The sequence below is a fragment of the Truncatella angustata genome, assembly GCF_020726525.1.
Source record: "Truncatella angustata strain MPI-SDFR-AT-0073 chromosome Unknown BKA67scaffold_9, whole genome shotgun sequence".
Classification (NCBI taxonomy): Eukaryota; Fungi; Ascomycota; class Sordariomycetes; order Amphisphaeriales; family Sporocadaceae; genus Truncatella; species Truncatella angustata.
Genome location: NW_025763389.1, coordinates 812,468 through 835,364, shown reverse-complemented (window position 1 = coordinate 835,364; position 22,897 = coordinate 812,468). Strand labels below are relative to the sequence as shown.

Below are 22,897 nucleotides of genomic sequence, written 5' to 3'. Positions count from 1 at the left end.
CACCTCGCCCGAAGAAATTGATGGCCCTATTTGTAAGCATACCGACCTGTCGACCTGAAATCATGGCGTCCATGATGAATAGTATTAAATTCTCTATGGCTAGAGGCTAGGTGCTCCTGCAGAGTCCAGCCACAGAAATATCAACGGCTATTGGTCAGAGAGGCCATCAAGCTGAAATATTCCTTGACCAGGAGTAGAAAGGGGAACTCCGAATTAAGAGCATCTTCCCACGTCAAGTCCATGATGTACACGAAGTAGACAGCGGGATTTTTATACTAGGCAAACATTTAGTTGATGGCTTTAAATAGCTCTGCACTACTCGATTCTTCGATGCAGCACATGTCTACCCATGCGTAAATTAGCTTATGTTCTTAAATTCTGTCACAGCACCCGTCAATAATTGGTATTCAATCTTTTCTTTACGAGCGGCATTTCAAGACGCTTGGGACTGACTGTATCGTCACCTCACGTATGTGACAGGATAGCATGGGGAGGACGGGTTTGTCGAAAATTTATTCGAGGTACCGGGTATGTATATTCAAGAGTCGTATGATCACGAACGTGAACTTCTGTGATCAGGGGAAGTCTGGTGAGAATTCTACTCAATTTCAATGAGTGAAACTTTGGGAACTTTGCAAACAACAGATGAGATATTTGCAATTGAAACTTGGCCATGGTTGGATGCTTGGATGACGACACACATGCTGATAATGCAATGAGGGTGCTTACCAGCTTGTCTGACCACATGTGCTAAGAGAGAACGTTCCATTGAGCCTTACACAGGCAGTCGTAATACCTAGTTGTTGATCTGCTGACACACAAGGGATTCTTGATAAAATTTTTGAGCCCATCTTGACCGGATGATTAGCGCTACGAAAGGGGACATGGAAGAGTTATCCAGTCAGCGGCTGAATCGTCAAACTTCAGACCTGAAATCGTAAAGGCACTCTTCATTATCATATCTACATTGAAAAACAACGCAATGGAGCCCATGATTGATACGATTTCCTAGGCTGGAGAAATGCACAAAAAGTGCACACGAGCTTTGCCGCAGCGAAATCAAGGACATCTCGTAGTTCTTCAGATATGAACGAGTTGGACTTGCCAACATGCTAACCCTACGTAAGGAAGGCCATGGCTGGAAGGCGGCGACCAAAATAGCCCCGCTTGCCAACTGGTGGCCTCCCGGTGGGGCTCCATATCGGTCCCGGCTCGGATGCCCATATGTACGGAGAAACCAAGTCGGTCGCTCTGCCGATCTTTCCTTGCTCACACACCCTTGTCCTTTGTGCTTCTTACGTCAACCACTGAGCTTTGGGGACCGTCAAATTATGTTGACATGTTTTCTTTTGTTCTGAGCTTGAAGCGAATCCTCGAAAGATCCGGAAATCTCATTAAGAATCAGCAAGTCGCCACGCTGCTCTTTAATTGAAGTTCATTGTTCCCGCCAGGCACTTCCTGAGGACTCGGAACTAGTAGTCGCCGAAACCCCCTAGTATTCCGTGATCGATCAGTTGACTCACCGACACTCATTGGCCATTGAAGATGGGAACTCCGTTCATTAATCGCCTCGAGCCTAGCAACCTCGATGGCTACGACCGCCTGAAGCCGCATGACCAGCAAGACCCCTCGGTGCCCCGCACGTTCATGGACGCAATGGAGGTGCGGGAGGCCGTCTTCGTGGAGGAGCAGGGCGTCCCTCTGGAGTTTGAGAAGGACAAGGACGACCCCCGGTCCATCCACTGGGTGATCTACGCCAGCTCCCGACGGGTCGTGGAGCCGGAAGTCAAAGACCCGGAGACGGGCGAGCAGATCCAGCCGCGGCGGTCGGAGACGCGTTCCGTGCCCATCGGAACGCTGCGCGTCGTCCCCTTCCCGCACCCGCCGCACCCTCAACCTGGCGGCCGCTACGTCGACAACGTGCTCCAGAACGAGGAGGTCAGCACGCTCACTCCTAAGCAGGAGGACCGCCTGACCTCGCGCCTGCCGTACGGGATCGACCCGCCCACCACCCACCACGACGGCAAGGAGGCGTACGTCAAGGTCGGCCGGCTCGCTGTCGTCAAGGAGTACCGCGGCCATCACATCGCCGGCCAGCTCTGGGCCGCCGCTCGCGACTGGCTTGTCGACCACCCGCACTTCTTCAACCCCTCCGTCAGCGAGCTGGGTCTGGACGCCCTGAGGGCCGAGAACGGCGGCGAAGTCCCGCGGTGGAACGGGCTCGTCTGCGTCCATGCCCAGGAGACGGTCGCGCCGCTCTGGAGAAAGTGGGGCTTTCAGGAAGACGACGCGATGGGCAAGTGGTGGGAGGAGGGGATTCCTCATGTCGGCATGTTCCAGCGACTACCGGTCCGCAGTGGTACTGTCGCCAGTGTTTGAGGCGCAGCCGAATTCCTTCAGCTCTTGCGATATTTCGACGATCGCTCGGGATGGCTGTCTCCCGACCATCGGTAGACGGCTTATATTCTACTCCGATTTGTAAATTATAATTTGTATATATTTATTAGTATAATAAATATCATATCGATTCGGTGCTTAATTATATACTTGATCGTGATCTTACACTCATTGTATATGTATACATTAATGGCAACGTCAGCACATACGACCATAGCTCTTAGAAAGCTCGGCATCCCGTCCGCTCTGCCCTAGATAAACTGAGAAGCGCCGGATTAGTACTCAGGTGGGTGACCACTGGGGAATCCCTGGTGTTGTATGTTTTTGCTTTTTAGGAGTATTTAGTTTTTGTGATTTAGACTTTTGTATCCTCTATGACGTTTATCTATCATATATCCTATTATTGCGCTTTGTAAGTACATACGACCATAGCTCCTAGAAAACTCGGCATCCCGTCCGCTCTGCCCTAGATAAACTGGGAAGCGCTGGATTAGTACTCAGGTGGGTGACCACTGGGGAATCCCCGGTGTTGTATGTTTTCTTTTGTGAACTTTTTAGTTTGTGATTTAGATTTTTTGTATCCTCTATAACAAGTCATGTACTATCTATCCTATCATATTTTCTGTCTGTCAATGCATTGTACAAGCTCTCTGATGAGCTTGTCGAGTCGGCGGAGCCACCGGATCTTTAGCAACTACCGCATTACTCTAAAAAAAACTACTGAATCAGAACAATCTTGAGATTGCTAAAGACGTTGGTGAGAGTTGTTAGATGAGCCTAGAGGTGATCAAGGCATCGTTTGGGTTGGGATGATAGACACTGCTTGAGCTGCTGGACCTATTGCTTGCTACATCTTTGGATGAAGGTGTTAATCGGGTCGGACTGCATTAGACTAGGAATTTGAAGGAACGAGGGATGAGCGACACAAGGGACTCGGACAATATGCATTTTGTTGTCTTGTATGTTACACGAACGAGCCAGGAGATTTATACAATAGATAGCAGCATGATGAGAGGCTTAGACTTATCGGCGATGAGGTAAACAAAGTGACGAACGCTTTAAACCAAATTGAGGATTTCTTCTGAGACTGCCACGTAATACGTGAACACTGAGTGATATCACGAGGCCAGCACGATCGAACGGCGCAAGCTTGAAACCTGGACAGAAGGTATTGCCACCTGGAGCGAGACCATAGCACAGCGCAAGCTACTACACGTGGAAACATGGCAGATACCAAAGATACCGGACTTGCGTCAAGGTAATTTTAAGTTGTGTAGTCATACAGGCATTGCTCACATTATGAACCTTTCGCAGGCCGTTCGTCGCATCACCATCACGCCTGAGTTCTCTCAAGACACTTTTGCTTGTCAGATCATTTTTCGCTCATCCCTGAGCCGAGCTTTTTTCTCATTTGAGCCCTATGTGACATGAATGTCGTAAATCCACATCCCGCCCTTTGACCAGAACGCGCAAAATGCAAGTGATGGTAATAAAAGCCCAGTTTCTTTCCACGCCTGTGAACCCCAACCAAATGAAAACACTTTATCGGTTGCTCTTGGCGACACGCTCCAGCTCGTCCTTCTTCTTGATGGCGTAGGAGTTGCTGCTGCCCTTGGCGGCGTTGATGAGCTCCTCAGCCAAGCACTCAGCAATGGACTTGATGTTGCGGAAAGAGGCCTCACGGGCACCGGTGGTCAGGAGGGCGATGGCCTGGTTGACACGGCGGAGAGGAGAGACATCGACAGCCTGGCGACGGACGGTACCGGCGGAACCGATTCTGGTGGAATCCTCACGGGGACCGCAGTTGACAATGGCGTCAACGGCAATCTGGATGGGGTTCTGGTCGGTCATGAGGTTGACCTGGCAAGCAAAGGTTAGAATGTCGTTGGTCATGCGGGCAAGTAAAAATCAAGACTCGGGTAGTCTTACGATCTCGAAAGCGTGGGCAACAATGCGGACAGCCATGAGCTTCTTTCCGTTGTTGCGGCCGTGCATCATCAGGGAGTTGGTGAGTCGCTCAATGATGGGGCAGTTGGCCTTGCGGAAACGCTTGACGGCATAACGACCAGCGGAGTGAGGAATGTAGACGGGAGATCGGATCTGGATGTAGTCGCTGCAGAAAGTCGTGTTAGTCTCCAATGCCTCGCGTATCGCATGCTGCTGCCGGTCCCTGCGGCCTCCAAGTCTGACCTCAATGGCTGTGGGAGGCCCGGGACCAGCGCAAGTTTTGGAACTTGGCTTCGAAAGGGGGGTTCTCCTTACGTCAAAGAGATATCGCGGATCTCGACATCTGGGCGCAAATGGTCAGCACTTCGTCCACGGGACGGAAATTGGGAACATGTGTATTACCATCGTAGCTCCACTTGTTGAACAGCTTGATGCTGCCCTGCTCGGATGCAACATCCTTGGGGAGGGCCAGAGACTGCTGGGACTCGACCTCAACTTCACCGTTCTCGGAAGACATGTTGGCGGTGGGCTTGGTGGGCGAAAAGGTCTGACTGTTGATGCTGAGGGAGGAATGACCTGTCGTTAGTATCGCGCGTGGTTGAGTGCCTGTTCCTGCGGTTCAAATCAAATTCTGGACCTGAGAGTTTGAAAATCGGCTAGCAAAAAAATGGCAGTGTGGGAAGGTACGACTGGGCGGCCCCACTCTCGAGGCGGTGGCTCGCGCTCTTGGGGCTTCTCATTGGCTGCCTGCCCGCGCCCCGTCGAAAGCAAGTTAGCCAAGTTAGGGCTCGACGGCCAGAATTTTGGAAAGTGCACCCCTCGCTTTCGACTAACCGTACGTCGAGACACTCCGCAACCACATCAACTTCGACGACGAACCATCACCAACGTCAACACCACATATCAATCGTCAAGATGGCTCCCGCTGCTACCGGTGCCAAGAAGCAGAAGAAGAAGTGGTCCAAGGGCAAGGGTGAGTAACGCACCAATTTTTTGGGCTCCAAACTCCCGGCCACGAGCTTTCCCACCAAAATCGGTTCTTGGAGCGCCGCGCGCGCAGACTCGGCCATGATCGATTTGTTGGGCGTTCGGGCGATACACACGAACAGGATGGCTAACCCCCGTCGCAGTCAAGGACAAGGCCCAGCACGCCGTCCTTCTGGACAAGACCACCTCTGAGAAGCTCAACAAGGATGTTCAGTCTTACCGCCTCGTCACAGTCTCCACCCTCGTCGACCGATTAAAGATCAACGGATCTTTGGCACGCAAGTGCCTCAAGGACTTGGAGGAGAGAGGTCAGATCAAGTCTGTCGTCACCCACAGCAAGATGAAGATCTACAGTATGTTTCTCGCCTTCCCCTCCCGGCTGCCGAGGCGCACCCGCTGACAAGAAGATAAGCCCGTGCCGTCGGCGCCTCTGACTAAATTTCCTGCATCTCACGATACCATGAAACGAACGTGACGTCGATCTACAGCAAAATGTTTGGACGATCAGATGGATTGAGGGAAAAGTGAACTCACCGGTTCTGGGCATTTGATCTCCGGCGTAACATCTTGGGAATGACTACGGTTTTCAGTCAAGGCTGCTGTTGCTTTCGACAGGCTTGAGGTCAATAAAATGAAAAATTGATCAATCTGCATGTCGATCCATAATTCTCATGCACCTCTTTCAGTGATTCCTGTCATGGGCCGTGTTTCAATCCGATGCTGCATCTCGCTGTCGGCGAGCAGCCTCATCCCGCAACAGCAACAGACTGGTTTTACAACTACTGGCTTGAGTGAAATATATTGGGACCTCTGGTGGTTGATATACTATGACAGCATGACATCAGTATAGAAACACAGCTCACTGAACTTGTAACGAGCCTATTGCTTTCCACCTGGTGCAGCCGTTGTTCATTGTCCTAAGTACTACCCACCTAAGACTGTAACAAAAAACATGACACGTCTCCTGGCAGTACGCCGCAAGAGACAGTAGTTGATGACAAGACGAACTACCTCCGATATATTGGCCGTCGTATCACCTGTTGCAAAGAGTGGCAGCTCTTTCGTGTGTCTTTTGAATGTTATGCACGCTGATAGCTCGGGAAGCGTCCATTCTGGGCATCGTCAACTCTGGCCTGTCGTTATAGTCAACGAGGTGGTTGCTAATAAGCTGTTTGCAATCACGCCGTCCACTGACGTCGACCTGATCTATATAGTCCGCACAAATAGACGACCGAGGCTCCAGCGCAGCCTGTGGGTTGATTTCAGAGCATCGGCAAGTTCGGAAAATCATTGGCTACCGTGCGAACACACATGTCTAATACTCTCGTGCGGGTTGGCGGATAGCAAGCGTAGGTTTTAGTATACCCTGTCCAGGCGAGGCTCCATTTCGCTTCACTATGATTGGAACAAGAGGCACGTGAGCAACCCATTGCTGCAGGCATTGGTTTTGGGAATGTCGTCAGCGACATGAATTCGTAAAGAGAGCGTATACCTGGTCATGTTTTCTTTCACACGCTCTCTCTCTCTCTCTTCTTTTCATTTCAAATAGAGAACCGCTTCAGCAGTGGCGACACTGATCTACGATCTGGGATACTGCGAGAATTAAGAATTTTGATAGTGCATTTATCCGATAAGTGCATGATGGCAAATTCTGGCTTGTCTGGAGTCTCCGATGCAAGGCTAGCCAGGGCGTAAAAAAAAATTCTCAGATTCGGGGAAGGGGCCCCTGAAACTTCTTGCGTAGCTGGAGTATCAGAGGTGCGCGAAGGCCCGCAGGCCCACCTAGAAGTGTATCCAGCGACCCGTTTACGTTCGCGGGTGATAAGCCCCTTAATCGGCAATTCGGTATAGGTGGTTCACGAAGACTGGCGAAGAGCTTGAGAAATGCGTGTAAAGGTTGGGAAAACGTAACGTGTTACAATGGCCAATCGAGTCAGTGATCTGTTCAAGATGCTGGGCTTGTGCATTTGTATTGAATTGGAGATGTGCGGATCTTTCTATGCAGAGATTGCCAGTCTTGTAGGTGTAGTGGCAAAGGATGAAGCTCTATAACTACAGTATATGGACAACCTCACGGACGAGCATCTACAGGCTACCAACGACTGAAGACTGGTATGTGGCCGGGCGGTCCAATGGTATATGGCCGTATTAGTATATGCTCCGGTGCAAGCGCTTGATGACAACTTGTCTTTGCCAGGAAACTGGTCGGCATCGAATTCTCTAAGGATTCTTATGCAGCTTGCGGGAATTGCAAGTGTGGTTGCTGGCCAGCCAGTGCTTGTCTCTCCCAAGCAACCCGGCTTTTTCCATGATTAGCGCCAGAGCGCACGGGCCAAATACGGGTCAACCGAAAGCAAAGCTGGCAAGTGCTAAATTTTTCCAGACTTCCTATTTATTCTTTCCCATCGCGACTCGTCGTCCATCACAGCGACTCTTTCCCTTTCATTCATCAACTCTCCACTCATATTCTATCAAAGGTCTTCTTTGACAGAAACCGTCACAATGTCTGGCGAGAAGCAATCAGTCATGGGCATGCCGCGTACGTCAATCCTGTATAAATCCCTCGTTCCGTTACTTGATGTCGCCAGCGCAATCTCGGCCACAGGTTTGCGAACCATCATCAACGCGCTGCTGTGAAGCTTCAATTGGCCTAGCAGCCATCAATTGAAGCTTCGCTCAGTAGCCGTGCCTGGTCGGACGCAAACTTGGGCTGGCTATAGTGTCGCTGGCGCTCGAGGGAAAAATTTTCTCATCTGTTTGAGCTTTCGCTAACATGTCTCGATATAGCCTTCGTGGCCGACTTCCTGATGGGTGGTGTCTCCGCCGCCGTCTCGAAGACCGCTGCCGCTCCCATCGAGCGTGTCAAGCTCCTCATCCAGAACCAGGTAAGCAGTTTTTCCCACCCCCTGAACTGATCGGCGCCTGTCGCTGGATATCCGCGAACTATCATACTAATCACATGGCCTCAGGATGAGATGCTTAAGGTCGGTCGTCTTGACCGCAAGTACGACGGTATCGCCGAGTGCTTTTCCAGAACCGCCAAGGCTGAGGGTGTCATGTCCCTGTGGCGTGGCAACACTGCCAACGTCATCCGATACTTCCCTACCCAGGCCCTGAACTTCGCTTTCCGTGACAAGTTCAAGGCTATGTTCGGTTACAAGAAGGACAAGGATGGCTACGCCAAGTGGATGGCTGGTAACCTTGCCTCCGGTGGTGTAAGTTATTGAGCGCCCTATCTGCATGTGCCATACAGCATACTAATGATCTCTACCACAGGCTGCTGGTGCCACTTCCCTGCTCTTCGTCTACTCCCTCGACTACGCCCGTACTCGTCTGGCCAACGATGCCAAGAACGCCAAGTCTGGTGGTGACCGTCAGTTCAACGGACTGGTAGATGTCTACCGCAAGACCCTCGCCTCTGACGGTGTTGCCGGTCTCTACCGTGGTTTCGCTCCCTCCGTTCTCGGAATTGTCGTCTACCGTGGTCTGTACTTCGGTATGTACGACTCGCTGAAGCCTGTCGTCCTCGTCGGTCCCCTCGCAAACAACTTCTTGGCCTCTTTCGCTCTTGGTTGGGGTGTCACCACCGGTGCCGGTATCGCCTCTTACCCTCTTGACACTATCCGTCGTCGTATGATGATGACCTCTGGTGAGGCCGTCAAGTACAACGGTACCATGGATGCTGCCCGCCAGATCGTCGCCAAGGAGGGTGTCAAGTCTCTCTTCAAGGGTGCTGGTGCCAACATTCTCCGTGGTGTCGCCGGTGCTGGTGTTCTGTCCATCTACGATCAGCTCCAGGTCATCATGTTCGGCAAGGCCTTCAAGGGTGGCTCTGGTTAAATACCCTAATACCTATACCCATTTAGACGACGGACTCGGTGCAGTGGCGGGGAAGATGTAATGATGAAGGCTTGCGAATGGCAAGGCTGATAAAAGGATCATTGGTGATGGATGTTGCGGCAGAAGGCTGTTACAGGCATCACATTTGTCAGTGGCGTTCTGGAACATCATGACTCGCGGCGAGGACGAAAAATAGTCCAGCTGCTGTACTTTAGAACCTAGGCAATTCCCTTGACTGTATTCTTTCTTCTTGCAACTGCACATTCCCGTGGATTCGTTTTCAGGTTGATCTGGTCATTCGGTTGTACACGATTTATAGACATCTGTGAAATGAAATGAAGAGGTTTACTGAATACTTGATGACTGCAACGTGCCAACTATTTCAGTTGGACTATTGACTTGTCGCAGAGTTCGGACGTGATGCTGAGAATTTTGGAGTCGTCACGATGGTTGGTCTGGACCACTACGTACCGTGGTCTGATGGCAGCAAGTGCCCACCAGCTGCTTTCCTCATTTGATTACAACGCGCTTCAACACTCGACGCGCTTTTCGCAATTTACCAAGACGCAAATGTTGGACGATTCAACCAAGAACTCGGTCGAAAGCACGAAGCTGACTTGACTTGCCCGTTCCTCCGGATAGTTGTGTAGCCTACCGCCGACATGCCTCGCACACAAGCAAATGCCAGCGCTCGTCCGCGAGGTCGCCCAGCCGGTTCGACGAACAAGCAAAAGAGTAACAACGACACTACACCCAGAGCCCAAGCCTCGACAGGCTTCTCGAGGCCTTCGATAGCCGGATCTTCAACCGCAGCCAGCCGCAAAGCGCAGAAGCAGCCTCAGCTCGACGCCGACTCAGAGCCCGACTCAGAGCCCGACCCATTCGCCGACTCGCAGGACGCAATGGACCTTACGCAAGACTCCTTGCCAGCCAACAACCACAACGGAGAGGAGGAGGAGGAGGGAGAGGAAGAGGAAGAGGACGACATGGACGACGAGCCGCAGGCTAGCATCCCGCCCGAGCTTCTGACGAGACTGCTACATGAATTTTTCGAGAAGGACGGCACGAGGATCAGCAAGGGCGCCAACGAAGCCGTTGCCAAGTACATGGATATCTTTGTGCGAGAGGCCATTGCGCGTGCTGCGGTGGAGAAAGAGGGTGGCTTCCTGGAGGTCGACGATCTGGAGAAGATCGCGCCGCAGTTGCTGCTGGATCTGTGAGGCGCCCATGCGAGTCATCTTCGGAGATGGGGCCCACAGACCACACACATGTTGCATGCTGGGTCGCATAAAGGAACATACAAGGGCTGGAGGGATGTGCTGCCTGATTTTTGTGCTCGGATGCGTCCTCGTTCTGCGAGCGATTCTCCCACGGATCTTGGTGGCTTCATTATCGAGACTGGGCGAAAGACTCGCGACATGATGGGATCTCGCCTTGCCTCTAGCTGTCTATTCTTTAGATGCATGAGTTCTATTCCTCACAAGGTATGGTACATGGCATTGATCACAATAGAACATACTGGCTGACACGCGCAGATGAGATCATTGGCTTGATTAGCCCTATCAAAGTGAAGATAGTCAACGGAGTCTATCAACTGGGTTTCTCGAACACAAGACGAGATATCCGTGTTAGCAGGACTCAAGTCCTTTCGGAATTACGAAATCACCGTCAGAGGCAACCTGTGCATTACGGGATTGCAGCGGAAGCATGATCTACGGATGTGTCTTGGCTTGAAGATCACCCAGCCAAGAATCGCTGCGGTCGGTAGATACTTAGTCTGGAGCTGGCGTGAGGCGTGTTCATGTTGCGAAGAACGTTGTGGCTTTCGTACCAGCGTCTCATGCTGTTGGCATTCGGTACCGCAAGTTCGGATAACGGCATGTCATCGGATTTCTGGGTGCTCCTCAAAGCAGCAAGACGAGTTTGGAGGAAATGTGTACCCTTTGGAGTTAACCACCTCACGCCATGAGGAAACAACTGTAGTCTTGGGGCTGTTGCATGAGAATGTGGGCATGACCGAAGATCAGATGACCCGGAGACCGACAGTCGACCGTTGAATCCCGAATCAGTCACCCCATACATCGTTCGCTGTGTCATTGTTTCAAGCCGATCATTCTGACCATATATCACGATCTGACTGGAACGCTAGATATGTGCTGCATTACCATAGGGTGTATTCGTACACCATCGACAGCCATAATGGAACAATAAGCCTAGGATATTCTTCCACTTTCAGACTGACCAATACTTCCCTTACCCCTAAGGGCCAATGACATTGCGCAACTCGATCAGACTCGCGGCGTAGGTCGTAGCAAGTCACCAACGAACAAAACCTCATCTTAGTCACTACATTACTGTGACAATATCTATTACTCATGCTTTCCATCTCCACCAATACTCCGTCCTAACAGATGCAACCTCAGGAATGTTTGAAGGGTAAAGTCAGCATTCCGGGGTAGCCAAACTTTGTCTCGAATTTTTCTACCATGAGATTCAATTAGTGTTACATAGCCTGGCCCAACCATCCCCATGTGACTCGGAACTCGCTGACGGAGGCTGAGCCCAACGGCTAGCAAGGCATGCTGAGGCCTGGAAGGCTTTAAATATGATCTTATTTTGACTCCTGAGCAGGGTGCGGCTCTCGTGTGCAACGTCGGACGATGCGCAGACAAGCCAGCCGTTGTGCGAGGACTCCCAGGGCAGCACCAATCAGAAGAGCGCAACGACACCCCGAGGCTGCAGGTGCGAATTCTCGGACGTCGAAATCCCAAATCTCTTCCGTCGCTTGAGCAGCCAAAAGAGGTAAAGCGGCTAGACTTTCGAGAGTTGTGGTTGAGATGGGATGGAAACCAACCGGGTTTCAGAAGGGGCAAGATGTTACAATGCTGAAGCACGACCCGTGCGGCTGTACCACCCCCTCCGCTCGCCCTAACGAACCCCTGTATTTCTAACGCTCAACCTTAATTGAACCAGCGACCTGGGGTCTCCCACTCCCGATCTTCGCAACTCCTGGCCTCTTGTGTCGTGACCAAAGAGGCAACCATTGATTCATCTAAGGTTAGTATTGTTGTGGCCATGGGCTTGGGCTGAGGTAGCCCCCTTTTTTTTTTCTTTCTAAATTTTTTTTTTTCTATTTCGTTTTACCATGCTGTGTCTGCCGCGTGGTACCTCATTCAAGCCCACCAAGTGCTCTTCTCGCTGGCCAAGTTTGTGCGGAAGCGATCAGAGTGAACCGGCACAAGCCCTCGTCGGCTTGAAACTGCGCGACATGTACACAAACAGCTGAGCCGCATCGAATTTGCCAATTGGGCTGGCCCTCAGTTTCCGAGCTCCAACTGCAGGCTATGTCATATCGCCAGGAAGCCCGGCATGCTTGACGGACAGGGCTCGTTGCCGAGAACGTGACAAGGTCACAGTTAATCTCGGCAGGGCAAGCGCCCGTCTAATACTCGAAGGACTATAACCCAGTTCTAGACAGTTGGTCGATTAGCCGGTCAAAACGTGTTTCAAGGACCATCTTACATCTCGTCCTTCTCAGCACCAGACCCCTGTCACCTCCGACATCTTCAGACGTCAAGCGCTAGGGTATGGTTCACCATGAGACGATCCTACAGTCGTTCCGGTCTCTTATATTCATGCTGTCCGTCTCGTCCCTTCGTGCTGGGGCCTTCTCGTTTCTCTTTCCTCTGTTCCGTAGTACCTATCAGTAGTTACTCGAGACGTCTTTCGGTAATTTCCTTTTCCTCAACTTCACTTCTAAAGACTTAATATTCTACTTCAAGGCCAGTCCTTTCGAAACCAACGCGCTAGTCGCTTATACTACTATATCAACACTCTTTCGGATCCAACTATTCATCACTTTGGAACGACGTTCTTTTTCGACACCTTTCAGATATTCAAAATGCAGTTCACGACGTTTGCACTCTCTGCCCTCTTGGGCCTGGCTTCCGCCCAGAATGTCCATGTCGTCTCCGTAGCGACAGCAAACAACTCCCTCGTTTTCACGCCCGACAACATCCAGGTGCCTGCAGGCGACATGGTCCAGTTCCAGTTCCGCGCGGGAAACCACAGCGTCGCTCAGTCAACATTCGACGCTCCCTGCAGCCCGATCTCCCAGCACACCAACCAGACCGGTGCCTTCAGTGGCTTCCAGCCCGTCGCTGCCAGCACTTCCACCGGCATGGTTCCCACCTGGACCATTATGGTCGCCAACACGAACCCTCTGTGGTTCTACTGCGCGACTGCAATGCATTGCCAGAAGGGCATGGTCATGGTCATAAACGAGAAGTGAGTTTCCTTCCCCTTTCATATCAGCGCCAGGGTACAAAAGACTAAACATGGTTCTACAGCACTGCTGCTAATGCTACCCGCTCTCTCGCCGAGTTCAAGAAGATTGCCGCCGCTGCCCCGGCCAACATCGCTCCTAGCACCGGTGCCAGCACCGGTGGCAACACTGGCAGCGGTAGCGGTACGGGCAGTGGCAGTGGCAGTGCCACGACTACTGGCTCCGGCTCGGCTACTACTGGGACCGGCTCGACAACAGAAGGTGGATCCGCTACCACCACCTCTGCCACTGCCGTGGCCACTGCCGGTGTCGCTGCCCTTTCCGTCTCGACAACGTTCAGCCTGCTTTCAGGTGTTGCCGTTGCGCTGTTGTTGCTATAAAACAAAAAGGCATTTTCAGAACGGAGCATCGGGTTTGTGGAGTTTATGGGAGTCCATTCTTGACCTCCCCTCCTAGATTGCCAGGCGGGCTTTGGTACATTTTTAATAGCGCCGTCGTGTTGTAGTACGGCGGACGAGCCAACATGAAAAAGAAAAAAAGCAAGGGCTGGGCACGCCGCGGCGCAGTCCAATGCTGTAGCAGGAAAACAAGAAGAGAGAAGTAGCTCACTGAGCCAACGGGCATGATGGTGATGAGGCTAAAGAAAGGAGTTGGGATTTTCAGTGATACCTGCGCCTTAGGGTTGTTGACAACATATACTGCATTAGTGCTACGCACTCTGTTTATCCGACTGTGTCGATTAAGATCGTTTTTTTGTTTGTTTGAGATATAATATATACCCCCCACCTTTTTCAGACAGCTACTCACCCGAGTTCTTATTGTACCTGTGACGAACACCCTACCTTGTGATCCTCTTTATGTTTTGCTCGTATGATTAGTGTGGTCACTAGTCATCGACCCCAAGCCCATCAAACAGACATAGCACGGTTCACGGGGTTTAACAGTCTCCTATTGCGAAGCCATTCCGAATTAGCGAGAATAGTGCAGTATATCGTCAGATCTCTCTGATAGTCTCGGCATCAGCCCTGCCTTTCTAATTATCAATGCTTATGGGTTTTTGACAACGTGCTAGCCTTTTGTGACACTTCCTCGCCGTATATATTCATTCGCCCTTTGAATACGCCGTGCACCTTTGTGCCATCATGGTAACGTGTGCGTCACACGCACCTCTTTGCTTTTCTCTTTTTGATCCTACAAATAAACCTCCCATACAAGCACACGTTGGGTAGCCCGGCCAGAACCGCGCCTAGTTCCCCTCGGGAATCTTCCTCTTCGGCCTGCCCTTCTCGGCCTGCGCGCACAGCGTCGGCACGGGCTCCTTGTCCAGCCAGCTCTTCTCCCTCTTCACCGTGCCGACCCGCGGGTACTTGGGGCTCCGGGCGAAGAAGTTGACCCAGTGGCTGAGCTGGTCGTGGACCTTCTGCCGGGCCTCCTCGAGCTCCCGGCCCTTGAGCGCCTCGAGCTCCGCGGCGGAGAAGTGCGCGTCCACCTCCGGGTCGTCGGCGGGCACGTGCATCTGCTCGACGCCGCGCAGGTCGGCGGTGCGGTCCTCGGCGAAGCAGCCCGTCACGAACCCGCGCGCCGCGTCCGCCCCCGCGAACACGTGGTACGAGCCCCCCGGCCCGTACGTCCGCCGGTTCGCCGACACGTCGTAGATGGTCCCGTTGATCGCCAGGTAGATGGGCGTGCTGGGGTCGCTGCCGTCGTAGGCTGCCAGCTCGGCCGGGGTCAGCTGGATGGGTGTTTTCTGGTTTGAGGAATTCGCATTAGCCCACACCCCCTCACAATATGGGCCCCTCCCCCCCTTCTTGTTCTATTCAATTCTTGCTATCCTGCGCGCGGGTGGAGGTGAAAAGGAAAAAAAAAGGAAAAAGAAAAAAGGGAGAACGGGAGGTCGTACAAATTGCTCCTTCCACCATTCCGTCCTCAGGTACTTGGGCCGCTGCTTGCCCCACGAGAAGGAGTCGCCGTTCGAGATCAGATAGCTCAGGGCCACCGACGCCAGCAGCAGGAAGGTGATGACGCGCAGCACGTCCACCCAGGGGCTGTAGTCGTTGTCCTCGCTCTTGACGCGGGCCTTGGCGGTGCGCTTGGGCTTCGGGTCCTCCTGCAGAGGGCCGTTGAACTCCTCCTCGTCGTCGGAGGAGTTCAGCTCGACCACCCGCGGTGCTGCCTCCTCGGTCGACGTCCGGATGGGCACGGTCTTGCGCTGGCGGACGGAGCCGCGGGTTTCGGGCATGATGGGCTTGGCTACTTCGAGCGGTTTGCGATGTCGAGATGAAGAAGAGCTAGAAAGATGTCAAGCGAGAAGAAGAAGAATAACAATAAAAAGAAGAGGAAGAAGAAGAAGATCGAGGAGGTAAAGAACAACTATAAGACGAGGATATAGACCTCCCCCTCAAGAATGTTGAAGCTGGAAATTCGCAATGGGAATTATTGGGGCTTGTTCATTTACATGATGCGTGGTCTCATTCATACTACAGTACGCCTGGCAGCGGGCGTAACCAGATGCGGCCAGTGGGCCTATGCAAGCTCCGCCGTGCTTATTTTGGCCGTCGCTGGTTCGTCCCCCGGGTTATGCGGCCTGGTCATTTACCGAGACGCTATCGAATGGGGGTCTCTTGCAGAGCACTTGCAGCTTACGGTATTTACATTACAACCCCCAAGACAAACTATTGGCGATGGACACGTGCGAGCCAGCACTATATTGTCAATGATCTCTGGGGTCAAACTTGTCCTGGTTGCTCAAACGTGTACAAGACTCAACTACAAGGACGAAAGCTTATCACAAGCTTACAGCCAGTTCTTCCGTACTTTTCTTTCTCCTTGAATATCTAGCACGGTGCTTCCAAAGCAAATGGTTCCTAATTGTAACATGGGTATCGTAACGGCCTAATCATAAACATGGTCCTTCAACGCCTATTCCCCCTTTCTGACCCCGGGGACTATATTCTCCGTCTTTATTTTCGAATGATCTTGAGCAAGGGCGCTATTCGCGACTTCTTACTCAGCCCAACACGATAGATAGCCTTGCCTGCTTGCGATGGAGTCATTGACTTAGATATTGACTTGTTAGACTCTGAAATGGTTGATTGCGACGCGAGGAGACTATTGCGATCAGCTTCTTTGAGCGGTGATACATCCCTCGTTACAGTCTTGTCAGTGGTGGGTTTCGGTTGTGCATTCTTTGAGTCTGTAGACGCATCAACGACCGGCTGCTTCCAGCTATCTTCAATTGTTGTACTTCCGTCCTCGACTAGGCCGTTTTCGGCAGACGCAGACTTCGTCGTCTTCCCGGCAGATCGCTCAGGGGCAGGCATTGGCTCATCTGACACTTCCACAGGCTTCGCAACATCTGACTTTCGAGGCCTACCTCTTTTCTTCTTTGGTTTCTCTTCTGGAGTCTGGACGTCTGCTGCAGGTTCAGGCATAGCTGTCACTGATGCTCCAGTATCTTCTGCCTGTTCTTCACCAGAAGGTTTTTCAACAATGGGCTGCTTCTTCTTACGTCCGCGCTTTTTGGGCTCTACGACTGGCACGCTTGAAGAATTGGCTGCCTTCTTCGCTTTCTTAGACGTTTGGCGGTCGCCAGGATCAAATTCTGGGTCCAGATCACTAATATTATCTTCGAAGATGCCATCTTCGCCCAGCTCGTCAGCGTCATCGCGTGCCGTAGACCTCTTTCTTTTGACGGATGAACGTCTGACCGGGCTTTGATCTTCCTGAGCATTACTGCCAACTGCTGTGATAGCATCAGGTGACGACAAGGTCAAGTTAATCGCAGCAGCTTCGCTTCTAACATCCGCCGCTTGCTCAATCTCCCATGGGGGTCGCGGTCCGGAAGAAGCATATCTGCTTGGTGTCGAGACTGCGACAGTTGTTGCACAACTTGACTTGTGATTTGAATGTGGCTGCATCAGAGCAGCTGAGTCAGGAATAGTCGAGTGACCTGAGTGCGAACCCGAAATTTGCACTTTTCGATATTGACGTCTTTGACTTGCCGAGAGACTGCTTGGAGCAACGTAAAACTTGCTGGAGTCATCCGCGTTGGAATCTGATTCTCTAACACCTTTCTTTGCTGTTTTGCCATGTTCATCATCGCTGCTTGGTATGTCCCATTGATCCTTGCCTGCACTTTTCCGGGGGGTGGTAAACTCTGTTGCATCACTCATCTGAACCAGTTGGCTCTTTCTGGGCCCCGGTTTCTTCAGAACCAAAGGGCTGGTGATGTCTGTGGCAGTAGAACTTGCATTGACCGGCGTTTTTTTGCCTTTGCTTTTTGCCTTGCCGTTGGCGGGCGATGAAACATCCCGACTACCTGCGCTGGCCTTTTGACTGAGGCGTACGATGTTCTCAATGAGATGAGACTGCTGCATGGCTTTGTCCTGCTGCTCATCGAAGATATTGGCGAAGAATGAAGGATCTGTGGAGCCAGATGTGTCATTTTGAGCATTTGCCACCGCCAGCAATGAGGGTTGCCTCAGAATAGGCCCTGCAGGTTGATGCTGAGGGCTAAGCGGCTCCATGTCAAGTCGCGGATCGTGCGCCTCGAACTCTGCAAAGGCCTTGATGGGACTGAGCCCCTCATCTTCGTCGTCAGAGTCGGCAATGACCCTCCGAGATGCCATATTGCCCAATTGCTTGAAGTGTGCGAGGTGAGCTGGGAAGACGTGTTTGAACTGTTGATACGCGACTTGGGAGGCGGCAGACGCGTCGGGTAGGCACGTGGCAAGGTGGGGCCCAGAAGCATTGCAATTGGAATACGCCTATCCACCACGAGCGACCACACATCGATTCTATTGTCATGCTCTGGACAAGCAGTAACTGCCAGTGGAACATCCATGAGACCAAGTTTGTTTTCAATCATGACATGGAATAACCGATGATTTCGAGGCATTGATTCACGTGAAAGTTCGAGAAACGGCATGGGACAATTTCAGGCTAGGTTGTTGTAGTATTCGCGGACCATGAACGTCTATCTACTTCTCTGCCTTGTCCAGTACGTATTGATGTCTACAAGAGTTACCGGTTTGCTTTCCTTTCCGGGCGGCACTCAAGACATCCGGACGCCTTTGTACTTCGGCCTGACTCGACAGCGCCGACTTAATGCAAGCTGCTTCATCAGCTCATTTGGGCATCTTGGGTCTCGACTCTGCTGTGAACAGCTATGAACTACTATCATGGAGTCGATTCCCTCTGACTCATATTCTTGGCATCATGCCTGGGCCGCTTTTTATTCAAGAGAAGACACCTACCTCATATTCAGGTCGGGTTTGTCGAGATTCAGGTTGTACAGCAGCCCCACTTGGCCGGAACCAAACGCCCACTAAGCTGCTTGAGGAGCTTAAGCTTGATTCTGTCCACCGTGGCTTTTACGGCTTTTAACAGCTTTTACAGGGCCTGTGAGCTCGAAAGTGATGCACTTGGACTTATTAGTGGGCTGAAAGTGACAGTTCTTTCGGACCGTAAAGGCCAGATATATTTCCACGAGCCTAGACTATATACTTACTGAAGGACTTGGACGACTTTCCTAGCTGGCTGGTTCCAATTGAACTCGCTCTTCCACTCATTTCCTTTTCTGATACCCATACTTTTCTCCCCCCATAGATCTGCTTGCATTTGCGCCGACTGGTCCTTCGACATCATAGACAGGCGAGCATCGCCAACCAACACATATCACCATGGTGCGGTTCTTCTCTCCGCGATGGGTAGTGGCCTGCGTGGTCCTTCTCTTCTCCACCAATGCCTTCGCCGTTTCAGCCGTGCTTGGAGTCGATCTCGGCACCGAATACATAAAAGCTGCACTCGTGAAGCCCGGCATCCCTCTCGAAATCGTCCTCACGAAAGACTCGAGAAGAAAAGAAACATCCGCCGTCACATTCAAGCCCGATGCCAGCGGTCCCAAGGCCGGCTCGTATCCCGAACGTCTCTATGGCTCCGATGCTATGGCAATTTCTGGAAGGTTCCCCAGTGATACCTATGCCAACCTGAAGACACTCTTGGGGCTTCCCGCGGACGACGCGGCAGTAAAAGAATACCTTACGAGACACCCAGCTCTCCAATTGGAGGCTACCAAGCTACGTAACACTGCTGCTTTCAAGAGCAAGGCATTTACCGACGATGTAGACGCTTGGCTGGTTGAAGAATTGTTGGCTATGCAACTCCAGAGCGTCCAGCGCAATGCAGAGGCAATGGCTGGTTCAGATGTGCGCTCCATTGTCGTCACTGTACCTCCCTTCTATACGATCGAAGAGAAGCGCGCTGTCCAGACAGCTGCCGAGTTGGTCGGCTTAAACGTTTTGTCTTTGATTAGCGATGGGTTAGCGGTAGGGCTAAACTATGCAACGTCTCGCCAATTTCCTGTTGTCACTGAAGGAGGCAAGCCCGAATACCACATGGTCTTTGATATGGGAGCCGGATCTTCTAGTGCGACTGTCTTGAAGTTCCAAGGCCGCGCGGTCAAGGATGTCGGCAAGTTCAACAAGACTATTCAGGAGGTTCAGGTTCTCGGTTCCGGCTGGGACAGAACCCTTGGTGGTGACTCCCTCAACTATCTCATTGTGGATGACATGATCTCCAAGTTTGTCCAGACACCCGCTGCACAGAAGGCTTCGGTGGCAACTGAAAGCGTCCAAGGACATGGACGAGCCATGGCCAAGCTTCTCAAAGATGCCGAAAAAGTACGACATGTCCTCAGTGCCAACCAAGAGACAGCCACTAGTTTTGAAGGCCTCTACGATGATGTCAACTTCAAGTACAAGCTCACAAGGGCTGACTTTGAGGCTCTGGCTGAAGACCATGCCACCAGAGTCGGTGTTGCAGTTCAAAAGGCCCTGGACGTTGCCGAGCTGGATATCACTCAGCTGGATTCCATTATTCTTCATGGTGGTGCCTCCAGAACTCCATTCGTCCAGAAGGCTCTGGAGAAGATTGCAGGCAGCGACAAACTTCGAAGTAACGTCAACTCCGACGAGGCTGCTGTATTTGGCGCTGGTTTCAGGGCCGCGGAGATCAGCCCGAGCTTTAGGGTCAAGGAGATCAGAATCTCGGACGGTTCCAGCTATCCTGCCGGCTTCAAGTACACAGACGTCAACGGCAAAACTAGGCAGCAACGTCTCTGGACTGAGAGATCCTTGTTAGGCGCAGCTGCAAAGGAAGTTACATTGAACAACCTCGAAGATTTCACGGCCCAGTTCTATCAGCAGGTTCCGTCAGCTGACGGTGTCGTCGATAGAGAGACAAAAGTTTTGACGACCAAGAACCTTACCGCTTCAGTTGCTCAGCTCAAGGTCAACCACAATTGCGCTGATTCAGACATCCACTTCAAGCTCAATCTGCGTCTTGGTGGCGAGGATGGCGAAGTCAATGTCGTCAAGGCTACCGTGGAGTGCGAGGCTGACGAGGCTGATAAGGAGGGCTCGGTCATGGATGGCGTCAAGAACCTTTTTGGCTTCGGCAAGAAGGATCAGCAGCCTCTTGGGGAAAGCAGCGATAGCACCGAAAGCACCGAAAGCACCGAATCTGCTTCTACTACGGCGTTCACTGACACGGCTACCACGTCTTCAGTGGAGACAAGCACAACAGCCTCTGGAGACTCATCAACGGCATCGTCGGCTGAGGCAGCTGAAAGCAGCGTTTCAGCCACGAAAAAGCAACTTGTCGTTATCCCAGTGCAGTTCACCCTCGAGAAATCTGGAGTACCCCAAATCCCGAAGGGGGAACTCACCAAGTCCAAAGACCGCATTAAGGCTTTCGAAAACTCTGACAAGGGTCGGCGAGCCAGAGAGGAAGCCCTCAATCAACTCGAAGGTTTTACATATAAGATTCGCGAGCTCTTGGACGCAGAATCGTTCATCGCTGCATCCACCGAAGATGAGCGTGCTTCCTTAGAGCAAAAGGCTAGCGCTGTCAGTGATTGGCTCTACGAGGATGGCTCAGACGCACCCCGAGATGAGCTCAAGGCTCGTCTCAAGGAACTCAAGGACATCGTCACACCAATCGAGAAACGAATCAAGGAGAACTCTGAAAGACCTGAACTGGTCAAGTCGCTGAGAGGTGCGCTGGACCAGACAGCCAGCTTCGTCGATTCTATCAAGCAAAAGATTGCGGAGGCTGAAGCTTTCAGCGCAACAGCCAGCTCCAGCACAGCTACAGAGGCAAGTGGCACCATCACGGCTACCCCATCAGCATCTTCTGCCGACTTTGATGGTCTCGAGGACGATGACTTCACCTCTTCCACCACAACAGCTACTGCACTTGAGGACCGCGGCCCTGTCCCGCCTTTGTACACGCTTAACGACCTGAAGGAGATCACAGAGATGTCGGAGTCCACTTTGAAGTGGCTGGAGGAGAAGCTTGCTGAACAAGCGAAGCTGGCTGAGAACATCGATCCAGTCATTCTGGTCAAGGATATTATGGAGAAAACTAAGAAGCTGGAGAAGGCTGGCATGGATCTAGCCATGAAAGCCGTCAACAACTTCGATTCGAAGGGCAAGAAGAAGAGCAGCTCGAAGAAGAGCACCAAGACCAAGAAGAAGGCGATCACCAAGACTGATAGCTCTGCCCCAAAGCATACCGTCGATCTTAAGGATAATGAGTACATCAAGTTTGGCGGTGACGGTCAGCAGCCCTCAGCAGAAGAGATTGAGGAGATGATCAAGAAGCTTACGAAGGAGCACGAAGGAAAGCAGGCCAGCAAAGATGAGGTGCCGACTCGCGACGAGTTGTGATTGAGAGTTCCCAGCGTTAGACGTTATACATCCCACGAAATATAACCATGATACCAATGACTATTGAGTTGAACAAAAGCACCATAGTGTTGTACTAGCCAGTCTTCTCAGGTGCATTCTCGCAATTTTACTTTTCTCTCTCGGGTAACGCAGACAACTGCAGCCAAGCCTTACGGGAGCGAGGATACATGATACATGGGAATGCCTGTCGTGGAAGCCCTCGGGAGGTGACATACGATCGTGTTTGCCTGTAGCCGCTTATCATCAAGACAAACTCGTACGCACCTCGCGTTCGTGTTTGTTGTGAGCAACGTGGTACCTGCATCTTGCATCGTGCAACCTCGGTAGCAGAGTGTCTAGTCAACTGGGTATTGTACCAGTTCTTGAGCATTCGCATAACCGGCTACCAACGGAGCTTGCTGAGGCCTTTGATCTCAAGTGTCTGACAGCTGTGATGGTAATGGTGATGGTGATGGATCGTGTTAAGTTTACAGACTCGTGGCAGGAGCATCCATGTCATTTCATCTCATTTCCTCGGCCTGTAATATTGTCGCTATGGGTACAGGGTTGTGATATTGTCCTTGCAGCGTTCTTGATATTCGCCATATACGGTTTCGATCTCGCTTGCCAACATACTCACGAGGTTTGATCAAAGTACCCGGACTTGCACAAGATAGACGGTTCTCTGCCCCTGTCAATTCTAAGATATGCC

The 22,897-nt window shown here is 51.8% G+C and overlaps 9 protein-coding genes across 9 annotated transcripts; 6 read left to right on the top strand and 3 right to left on the bottom strand.

The window, feature by feature from the left end:
• The first annotated feature begins 1,230 nt into the window (after positions 1-1,230).
• Positions 1,231-2,537, top strand: BKA67DRAFT_630013 (acyl-CoA N-acyltransferase). Its single transcript, XM_046105584.1, has one exon. The coding sequence runs from the start codon at positions 1,546-1,548 to the stop codon at positions 2,377-2,379; it is 834 nt and encodes a 277-aa protein (XP_045953297.1). The 5' UTR covers positions 1,231-1,545; the 3' UTR covers positions 2,380-2,537.
• Positions 2,538-3,780: 1,243 nt separating this feature from the next.
• Positions 3,781-4,970, bottom strand: BKA67DRAFT_415964 (40S ribosomal protein s5). The gene is made up of 4 exons (XM_046096787.1): positions 4,747-4,970; positions 4,660-4,687; positions 4,327-4,510; positions 3,781-4,257 (listed from the first exon to the last, which is right to left on the bottom strand). Exons 1-4 carry the CDS (start codon positions 4,859-4,861, stop codon positions 3,940-3,942), a joined length of 645 nt encoding a protein of 214 aa, XP_045953296.1. The 5' UTR covers positions 4,862-4,970; the 3' UTR covers positions 3,781-3,939.
• Positions 4,971-5,259: 289 nt separating this feature from the next.
• On the top strand, positions 5,260-5,769 carry BKA67DRAFT_663173 (ribosomal protein S25; the record flags this gene model as incomplete). Its single annotated transcript, XM_046108136.1, has 3 exons — positions 5,260-5,317; positions 5,475-5,684; positions 5,744-5,769. 3 exons carry the CDS (start codon positions 5,260-5,262, stop codon positions 5,767-5,769), a joined length of 294 nt encoding a protein of 97 aa, XP_045953295.1.
• Positions 5,770-7,675: 1,906 nt separating this feature from the next.
• BKA67DRAFT_580550 (mitochondrial carrier domain-containing protein) lies at positions 7,676-9,524 on the top strand. The gene is made up of 4 exons (XM_046103864.1): positions 7,676-7,870; positions 8,119-8,216; positions 8,301-8,546; positions 8,608-9,524. The coding sequence occupies exons 1-4, from the start codon at positions 7,834-7,836 to the stop codon at positions 9,169-9,171; spliced, it is 945 nt and encodes a 314-aa protein (XP_045953294.1). The 5' UTR covers positions 7,676-7,833; the 3' UTR covers positions 9,172-9,524.
• A 549-nt stretch (positions 9,525-10,073) lies between these two features.
• Positions 10,074-10,391, top strand: BKA67DRAFT_524592 (CENP-S associating centromere protein X-domain-containing protein; the record flags this gene model as incomplete). The annotated part of the gene is made up of 1 exon (XM_046098587.1): positions 10,074-10,391. The coding sequence occupies one exon, from the start codon at positions 10,074-10,076 to the stop codon at positions 10,389-10,391; it is 318 nt and encodes a 105-aa protein (XP_045953293.1).
• A 2,681-nt stretch (positions 10,392-13,072) lies between these two features.
• On the top strand, positions 13,073-13,836 carry BKA67DRAFT_663170 (Cupredoxin; the record flags this gene model as incomplete). The annotated part of the gene is made up of 2 exons (XM_046108135.1): positions 13,073-13,458; positions 13,521-13,836. 2 exons carry the CDS (start codon positions 13,073-13,075, stop codon positions 13,834-13,836), a joined length of 702 nt encoding a protein of 233 aa, XP_045953292.1.
• A 399-nt stretch (positions 13,837-14,235) lies between these two features.
• On the bottom strand, positions 14,236-15,918 carry BKA67DRAFT_580548 (cytochrome b5-like Heme/Steroid binding domain-containing protein). Its single transcript, XM_046103863.1, has 2 exons — positions 15,357-15,918; positions 14,236-15,203 (listed from the first exon to the last, which is right to left on the bottom strand). The coding sequence occupies exons 1-2, from the start codon at positions 15,693-15,695 to the stop codon at positions 14,703-14,705; spliced, it is 840 nt and encodes a 279-aa protein (XP_045953291.1). The 5' UTR covers positions 15,696-15,918; the 3' UTR covers positions 14,236-14,702.
• A 261-nt stretch (positions 15,919-16,179) lies between these two features.
• BKA67DRAFT_580546 (uncharacterized protein) lies at positions 16,180-18,157 on the bottom strand. The gene has a single exon (XM_046103862.1). The coding sequence runs from the start codon at positions 18,082-18,084 to the stop codon at positions 16,417-16,419; it is 1,668 nt and encodes a 555-aa protein (XP_045953290.1). The 5' UTR covers positions 18,085-18,157; the 3' UTR covers positions 16,180-16,416.
• A 516-nt stretch (positions 18,158-18,673) lies between these two features.
• Positions 18,674-22,185, top strand: BKA67DRAFT_663167 (Hsp70 protein-domain-containing protein; the record flags this gene model as incomplete). The annotated part of the gene is made up of 2 exons (XM_046108134.1): positions 18,674-18,727; positions 19,105-22,185. 2 exons carry the CDS (start codon positions 18,674-18,676, stop codon positions 22,183-22,185), a joined length of 3,135 nt encoding a protein of 1,044 aa, XP_045953289.1.
• Positions 22,186-22,897: the final 712 nt, after the last annotated feature.

What these genes read in the sequence shown, in the direction of transcription:
- BKA67DRAFT_415964 (XM_046096787.1), bottom strand. Translation starts at nt 4,861, where the DNA reads ATGTCTTCCGAGAACGGTGAAGTTGAGGTCGAGTCCCAGCAGTCTCTG. An exon ending in CAACAAGTGGAGCTACGATG is followed by an intron (nt 4,688 to 4,746) that starts GTAATACACATG and finishes ATTTGCGCCCAG; the next exon opens with ATGTCGAGATCCGCGATATC. An exon ending in ATCCGCGATATCTCTTTGAC is followed by an intron (nt 4,511 to 4,659) that starts GTAAGGAGAACC and finishes GACTTTCTGCAG; the next exon opens with CGACTACATCCAGATCCGAT.
- BKA67DRAFT_630013 (XM_046105584.1), top strand. Translation starts at nt 1,546, where the DNA reads ATGGGAACTCCGTTCATTAATCGCCTCGAGCCTAGCAACCTCGATGGC.
- BKA67DRAFT_580548 (XM_046103863.1), bottom strand. Translation starts at nt 15,695, where the DNA reads ATGCCCGAAACCCGCGGCTCCGTCCGCCAGCGCAAGACCGTGCCCATC. An exon ending in AATGGTGGAAGGAGCAATTT is followed by an intron (nt 15,204 to 15,356) that starts GTACGACCTCCC and finishes TCCTCAAACCAG; the next exon opens with AAAACACCCATCCAGCTGAC.
- BKA67DRAFT_580546 (XM_046103862.1), bottom strand. Translation starts at nt 18,084, where the DNA reads ATGGCATCTCGGAGGGTCATTGCCGACTCTGACGACGAAGATGAGGGG.
- BKA67DRAFT_580550 (XM_046103864.1), top strand. Translation starts at nt 7,834, where the DNA reads ATGTCTGGCGAGAAGCAATCAGTCATGGGCATGCCGC. An exon ending in ATCAGTCATGGGCATGCCGC is followed by an intron (nt 7,871 to 8,118) that starts GTACGTCAATCC and finishes GTCTCGATATAG; the next exon opens with CCTTCGTGGCCGACTTCCTG. An exon ending in GTAACCTTGCCTCCGGTGGT is followed by an intron (nt 8,547 to 8,607) that starts GTAAGTTATTGA and finishes TCTCTACCACAG; the next exon opens with GCTGCTGGTGCCACTTCCCT.